This window comes from Nannospalax galili, unplaced genomic scaffold (genome assembly GCF_000622305.1).
Source record: "Nannospalax galili isolate Female #2095 unplaced genomic scaffold, S.galili_v1.0 scaffold293, whole genome shotgun sequence".
Classification (NCBI taxonomy): domain Eukaryota; kingdom Metazoa; phylum Chordata; class Mammalia; order Rodentia; family Spalacidae; genus Nannospalax; species Nannospalax galili.
Window position 1 is genome coordinate 7,310,921 of NW_008337147.1, and position 8,302 is coordinate 7,319,222.

The window sequence follows — 8,302 nt, forward strand, 5'->3', positions numbered from 1 at the left end:
ACAGATACTTTAACATTTCCCAGAGATATTTGAAGTTTAAGTTCTTAACCTATTTAAAGGCAGATAGATTAGAAAATAGGTGGTTGGGTTGGTTTAAGGTAAATATGCCACAGAATTTGTATATGCTTCTAAAATTTTTTAAATTATATTTTATTTATGTGTGTGTGTGTGTGTGTGTGTGTGTGTCTGTGTGTGTATATACTGCCCATATATGTGTGTAGAGGTCAAGGACAACTTGTAAGAGTTGGTTTTCTCCTTCCAAGGAGACCAGGGATAGAAGTCGGGTCACCAGCCTTGTCAGCAAATGGCTTTGGTTGTTCATCCATCTCACTGTCCCATATATGTCTTTCATTTCACTTAATTTTCCAAGAATGATAGCTCTCAATTCACAAAGTTTTATAACTTTGTTTCCTTGACTAGAATCATCTAGTCAGTAGCAGATCCAAGATTAAAACGTATTTCAATTAGACTACAAAGCATATACTAAGAAAACAGACCAGTATATAAATCTTTAAAAGATACGTATTTTGACTGAAAGGAAACAAACAGAAGACAACAGCATAGAATCAGCATGCTGATTTGGATAGCCTATAGTTATTTATAACATTGAAATTTGAATGAGAAACATTTAAGGGCTGAAGATGTAACTCAGTTTGGTAGAGTATGTCCCTAGCATGCATGAGCCCCTGAGTTAGATCTCCAGTAGCACAAAAGAAAAAAAGTTTTAATTTAAAGAAGAAAACGTAATGGCTACTAAGAAAAGCATGATCTTTTAAAATTTAAAAATATATGTATTCCTAAATTACAATTAACTTCCATATCAAAATACACTGTCTCCTTGGCTACAGATATAATACACTTGGCTACAATTTTTCTGGAAATCCTATTTTGGAAATGTGAACAGAGTCAGCTTGCAAGGAACAGTCCGTCGTATCTCAGGATTCTGTGTTTGTTTTGTTTGCTTGGTTTCTTTTTTAATTATTTTCTTACTAGTAGAGGAGAGCAAACCTAAAAAAGTTATTACTCAATGTGATGAGCTACATTTGAGCACAGAGACTCAAAATAAATGTAGTCATTATCAAAAATCTAACCTAAACCCTCCAAGAATGAAATTTTTCTACTTTTCATGATGTTCAAAAAAAGATATCACAGGCTTAGAAGCAATTTCAAAATTTGCATTCCCAAAATATTTTAAGTCATGATCACATCATTAGGGTATGTGTTCTTTCTCAAACCAACTACTTTGAATGAAACAACAGTTTCCAATGCATAAAACACTGGTTTGTTTGTAAGATCCTGTGACTAGACTTGGGATATAATTGTTTTTACAGTTATTTATTATTTGGTCATCTAATTGTTGGTTAACTCCTACATAGTTTCAGTAGTTTTTCAAATACTTAGAGATACAAAATGAAAGGCACCACTAAGTCCTCCTAAGGTGAAACTATTCCTGTGGTTGGGGAGAGTCTTGCAAGGACGGTCATAAATAGAGAAAGTTTCATGGTTTATTCCTGTGGTGAACTGCATTTTTTTCAAGTATTTAATATTCCAAAATTTAAAAATAAGAAAAGTAAGATAGAAATATGAGGTAAACTATGAACTGTTTTCTACTTTTTATGGAAGTTTAGACATTAACGCGTGCACACACACACACACACACACACACACACACACAAATAAATTTTAAAAAATGGCAAAGAAGATTTGACAAAAACACACTCCATGAATCTAAGCAAGTAAGTTAACCTGGCAGACCTTAGCTTCCCATTCTGTACATGAGGAAATTTGACTTGATTCTCTCAGAGATCTTATCCAACGCCATATACATCCTAATCAGCAACATGTTGGATCTTTAGGGACATTCACACATAATTTTGTTTCTTACATTGGCCACCTCTTCTCATTTTGCAGCCAAAGGGGAAAAAACCATACAGAGCACTGACAACTAATTCATTTCCAGACATGGGTCATTTGGCCCAGCTCGAGGAATCAGCTATGGTGCTTCCCTTATGTCTTCGTGTAAACAAAAGAGGATGAATACTTTTGGGAAGACCTCCTCCTCCAGCCTTCAAGGAAAAGTAATGTGGCACACTAAAATGATAAAGCTGTAAGAAGAAAGGACACCTGTTGAATTTAGGTCATCTCTCTTTGCTAGTGTTGGGAGACAAGTGAAAAAGAGTTGCATTTCCTCAGTTCAGACCACACTTGTAAATTACTGGTATAAATCTGGAATCCACTGAAATATCTACAAACATGGCATTTATGAGTTGTTCTAACAACAGCTGTGTGGGTCTAGTGGTTCAAGTCACTCTCAGGGCCTGCCTAAATGAGTAGTCAAAGCAGAAAACCAGCTGCTTAAAGAGGTGTGTTTTGAAAAGCTCATGGCTGAGCATTGCCCAAAATGACTGCCTTCACTGTCTCTGCCAGAGCTGAAATTCAACTACTACAAATCCTTAATTTCTCAAATGAAAACATTTGAATTTTTTCCAGAGATAATACCTTATATTATTATTTTTGGATATTACTAGTTGTATTCATTTGGAAATTTAAAAAAGTTCACTGAAAACAGCCTGTGAGAATGAGATCCAGCTCAATCAAGAAGCATGCTTTGAAATTACAGTCCTCTAGCTGACAATTTTACTTCAGGATCTGCCCTAGGCATCACATGAATAAAGCAATTGTTTTATTCTGCTTGAAAATTTTCTTTGCATAGACAGATACAAGGCAGAAATGTATGGACTGCTCAACAGGGTTAGTTTAGTGTCTTGCTTGTGGTAGTGTGAAAATGAGAGGTTAAGCAAAAAAGAAAGGCTGCCCCGCCTCCACCCCTAAATATTATTTCCCCTAACATAAATCATATCTGGACATCTCAAGCTTTCAGAGGTCTACCAGGTGGTAAGTAAAGTAGGGCTTCCTGCATTTGAGTAAAGTACCTTTCACTTACATTTCTAATGGTATGGTTTCCTGGTATTGATTTCAGGTGAGTATATTTCCAAGTGACTTTATGGATTTCAGTCCTGCTCTTTCCATCATCACTGAAATCTCCATTCTGAATCACCAGGCCAATAGGTTAGTTACTTTCAAGCTTAACTTTTCCTCTGTGTTTGACTTCTTCACAGTGGGAAGTTACTGAGAACATGAGACTGTAGGACAGTTTAAGCTTTTAAGACTTTGCCGTCAAGTTAATTTGTGTATTGTGGAATTACAGTGGCTGCTCTTTTTCAAAGGAGCCCAGTATAAATCCTTAAAAATATACTTAAGTCCTTGCTTATACTTGCAAGAAAATTAAATCCTCTGTCTTAAATAATTTGACTGTGCATTGAAACTGTTTGGGTTAGAATTGAGCTCTTACCTCTGAATGAATCTAAACTTATGTTTGAAGACCAATGGAATATGAGGCAGAATGACTTGTTGCAATTTATTTTAAACAAAGAAATAAATTTTAATTTACTAAGAAGCTATTTACTCTCATCAAGAAAGGATGGAACGTGGAGAACAAATGTCATTAGAATAATATGAATGCTTGTGTATTTGGAATTCCTAAACTTTAAAAAGTACATTACCAAGGACTTAAAAGAATTCTCAAACTCCAAGGCCAAAGAATCTACTGTATATTAATCTTCTTTATCAAGAAGAAATTGGTTGGGGGCAATAAAAACAAAACTATGTCTATTGTGCACTAAACAAGGACAAGGGCTTAGAAAACTGCATGGCACAGGTAGAAAGGTGCTATACTGGGAAGAGGAGATGTGGTGGTCCTGACTTTGTCACCAATCAGCTTGGAAATTTTCACCTGGAACTTCAACCTTATGCGTGTGCATTATTACCATTTACAAAAGCACAAGTTGAAGTTCTTTCTTCTTTATTTCAAGATTTTCTCATGAAAAACAAAATATGAGCAGTTTTATAACTTAACCAAGGTAGCAGAAGATAGATGAATTTGAAAAACTCCTTGCATATGTAACTGGAGTTCTGCTTTCCAAATGAACCTGTTTTTTAGGTAAAAGCAAGCACTGCTATTCATTCTGCTTCCTGTCTTGAAGAAGACAGAGGTTCTGGGCTTTCATGAAAGCCCCTAAAGGTGATTGTTAGAATCTTCTATACAGAGGTAGAAATTTAGTAACTGCCCTCTACATTTATCATCTCATCTAGATAACTCTGAATGCTTGGTTATAAGTATCTTCCTAAGTTTAGCAGTATGAATATGGGAGAGGATTTAGACAACAGACTGTCTGCATTTAAGATGAGAAGTTCACTGGGTATGAAGGGAATCTATGATTTCACATCATTGCCCTCAATTTTTCCTGACACATATTTCGAAACTTTCTGCTGTTTCTTACTGTCAGGGGTAGAACACAAGCACATTCCTTTCTGTTCACGTTCTGCAGTGTCATCAGCCTCTGAGCATGTGCTAAGACACTGAGTCAAGAGTTCTCCCAGAGAGGCATGAAGGATGGATGAATTGGGGCTGTGAAGAGATGGCAAACATAGGAAATATGTTGCTTAGAATCTCTCAGAAATTTTGGGTTCTGTAAAGCACATTGTTAGATTTGAACACACAAGCCATTTCTAGAAATTAGTGTCAGGGATTTTAAATATACACTTCCAATGCTGGCAAATTAGCTTGAGTCATTTAGTCAGAGTAATGCTCTACAGTGCAGCATTTATATGCCATTTACTACTTTTTAAGGAATCTCTACACAACTACAACATACAACATGCTCAACATAAACCTAAACTTAAATCTTTCAGTTTTGATGGGAAAGGCTAGCAGTTCATAGGCCTGGAAAATAAACTTCTCTCATTTTCTTTCAGAGTGGAACAATGCACCTATGATTAAGATCAATAATGATCAACAAAAACCTAAACTTAAATCTTTCAGTTTTGAAGGGAAAGGCTAGCAGTTCATAGGCCTGGAAAATAAACTTCTCTCATTTTCTTTCAGAGTGGAACAATGCACCTATGATTAAGATCAATAATCCTGAACCATGTTGATATATTAATTTATAAGGACTTCAGGGCATGTTCAGTGGTAGACTATTTGCCTAGCACTTGTGAGGCCATGGGTTTGATCCCCTGCCCTGCCAGAAAAACAAAAACAAACATACAAGGACTTTGGATCAACAGTTTTGGGAGGGGAAATGAGCTCAAGGACAAATTACTACAATTGAAATACAGAAGTGACACAAAATTTTAATGTCTTCGTTTCTAACATTTATTTCATGAATGATCATTAAACTGTTTGGAGTACTCTGTCCCTTTTTCTGTCTCTTTCTTATTGTCTTTCTCTTCAGCAAATCAATTTTTTTAAAATGCAGTAGGAGTTATAGCCTTTATTTTTGTCTCATAGGCAAGATGGTATTAGGGGTCACTTCCCATGTACGGAGAAAACAATCTTCATGGATAATAATGATAAAACCTTATGGAATGCAAAAACAACCAAAATATGTATTCTCAAATGACTGCACTAGGGCCAAGTCAATGTTAGTCCCACTTCACCCACGCACTGCATAGTCTAAAAATGTTGTCAGCTTGATAAGAATTTCCTGATTTACTCTTTTCTCCAATAGAAAATGCAGGTCATCAAAATAAACTCCTGAGAGTATAAGAACAGTAGTGAGACTGTTGAGTCTCTTCAGTTCGCTCGCCAACAGTCAGTTTCTTACTGGAGAAAAAGATTTCTCAAATAAATCAGTTTAGTCAAAGCAATAGGACAACTTCTATGCACACCTCTCAGCTAAACCCTTATAGTCAACTCCATCAAACATCTACTTAAAGGATGTCTACAGATACTCAGAATACAGCTGAAGCTGTTCACTCTACAACCTCAACATAGGCAATTCAGGTTCTTTATTTTTTACTTTTCATTCATTCTTCAGCTTGTTGATAGTTTTAGCAAAAGGATGAGGCTGAGACTCAGGGCTATTGCAAAATGAGATAAAGCACTTGAAGTCAGTGCTCATTGAAAAGAACTTTCATGATTACTAATTTGTAATTTGTCTAACACCGACTTTCATTTTCTAGGTAAGAGTATTATAATGCCGAGCTCTACCATAGATTCATATATTAATGGAATTAATTTCATGATTCTTTAAGCAACAACCTATACTTTTTCAGAAGGGAAAGCTATCTCTCTGACTATTTAGTAACATCTCAGTCTGTTGTTAGTCCACATTCCAACTGATAATTGACGGCCTCTACAGTATCAGAGATGGAGCAAAGGTGCTCCATCCAGGACTAGGTGTTAGTAATATTCAAGGTTTCATTGCTTCACTTGGACCTACAATACTTATATTTTGTATATGCCAAACAGATCATTTTTTTCATATGTCAGTCTTTACTACAAATGACAAAAATGCTTGCCCATCTTCCACTCAAGAAAGCAATTTTGCTGAAGTTGTTGAACAGTAAAGCAAGTAAGTAGATAAATAAAACTAAAAGCAAAGTGAGCTCCTTCCTTTTCTGAATTCATTTGTCCTAGTTAAGACGAGAGTGTTTAGCAGTGAATTCTGAACTTGTGTGCTTTCAGAATTAGCTGAATTTCAAAGTCCCTAAATTTTAAACAGAGAGTAATAGTTTCTTTCCCAAGAATAGCCCCATAGTAGAAAAGGAACAGAGGTAGGGGAAATTCAAAGTCTAGATTAATTCATGCATCAAACCCTGAAGGCCACAATAAAACATACAGCTCCCAAGAAAGTAAAACAAGTCAATAAATTCTGTGGATCGAAATTCTTAACTATACCTAGTTGCACTTTTAAAGTTTCAATGAAATTAGCCTAGTCTGACCCTACAGTTTGAGGAGGACTCTAGTTTGGTACAGTCCCTTACTATATGCATACTTGAAATTTTTTATGTATTACAAATTAAAACTAGGTGCACTTGTTATATGGCCATAGAGTAATGCTCAAGGGTTCCTAACTATGAATTTGCCCAGCGCCTTACCTACTTTCTCTATCATCTTCTACGTGTCAGGTCCTTTTTAGGGACGTTTTCAGTGTTTTAGTTTGGTGAGGCCCCAGCATGCACAGGTATTCAAGGCTACCTCTTGAATAGAAAATGCAGGTTCATGGACAGACATAAGAAGCTCTGTGCTTTGGATTAGAAAATGAATGAAGAACCTTTTGGGCATCCCTGTCATCTAAATCACAGCCCAGAGAGAAAGGCTAGGAAGAAGGTCTAGAAACAGAGAATACATGCTGCATCAGACCAGTGCTCCACCCTGAAAGTCCCAGAAAGATCAAGTCCTAAGCTCACTGTTCAGGTAGACTCTGCTACCTCTGGCATACATCCATCTCCTATCCCAGACAACCCTGGAACACACTACCTCCTCCAGGGAAACAAAGTATTTGGGTTAAAGGAAGTTTACTCACATAGTCCTAAGACAGATGCCGGTGGTGAGCTTCAGAGAGCTGAATCCTAAAGACCAGTGCGGCTGGGAGGAGCAGCCTCTGAGCCCAGGTGACACAACCCAATGAAGCCCCCAGCCAGGTAAAACCTCTCCTCCAGACCCAGCCCCACCACCCTCTCTTCCGCCCTTCCCAGAGCCTCTCAGTCTTTTGATGACTCCAGGCAGGTCTCAAAGCATCCTCTGCGCCGCCCGTCCGGAGGGACGTGGTGGGAGCCTCACACCGATACTCTGGGTGCCCCTCGCCCCCGCCCCAGGCAGGCTGCCCGGCCTCTGACTCACCTGCTGGCCAGGTTGGGGCGCCGGATGATAGCAGGCTGTGGGGCAGGTTGCAGCTGCCACAGGATTGGGCAGATACTGGGGCGCTCCATATGGCTGGGGGTGATACATCACCTCCGCACAACTCATGGCAGCAGGGCCAGTGGCGGCCCCCGAGTCGCCGCGGCCGCTCTACGCGCTGGCGCGAGGGGCGCCACCGCCGCCGCCGCCGCCGCCGCCGCCGCAGCTGCTGCTGCCCGTGTTGCTGCTCCCGCTGCTACTGCGGCGAAGGCGGGTCTAGGGCTGCCTCGGGCTCCGCGCCGGGCACGAGCTCGGGAGGGGTTGGCAATCAGCGGTGGCCCATGCGCGGGCACCTTCATCTTCAGCCCTTCCGGGTGCCCCCTTTGCTCGCGCTTATATAGCCACCCGGCGACGCGGCCACCCGCCCTGCGGCGGGAGCATGACAGCTCGGCTCTGCACCCCGGGCAGCGGCACCCACGGCAGCGCCCGCCGCAGCCGCAGCCTCTGGCCGGCTGGAGCTGCCCCACTGAGCCGGGCCGCTGCTTTGCATATACACAATGCACGCCCGGGGCTCGTCCTATCACCAGCGCTCCCGGCTGGGCCAGGACCCGGAGGCGG

General features: G+C 40.0%; 1 protein-coding gene across 3 annotated transcripts in view; it reads right to left on the minus strand.

Annotated features, from left to right (window-relative positions):
• Positions 1-7,849, minus strand: part of Vgll3 (vestigial like family member 3) — a 44,705-nt gene extending 36,856 nt beyond the window's left edge. For all 3 annotated transcript variants that reach the window (XM_017797917.2, XM_029563160.1, XM_017797916.2), the window contains exon 1: positions 7,688-7,849. In XM_017797917.2, coding sequence (XP_017653406.1) covers positions 7,688-7,813 — 126 coding nt within the window. In that variant the 5' untranslated portion in view covers positions 7,814-7,849. The remainder of the gene's footprint in view (positions 1-7,687) is intronic.
• Between the last annotated feature and the right edge of the window lie 453 nt (positions 7,850-8,302).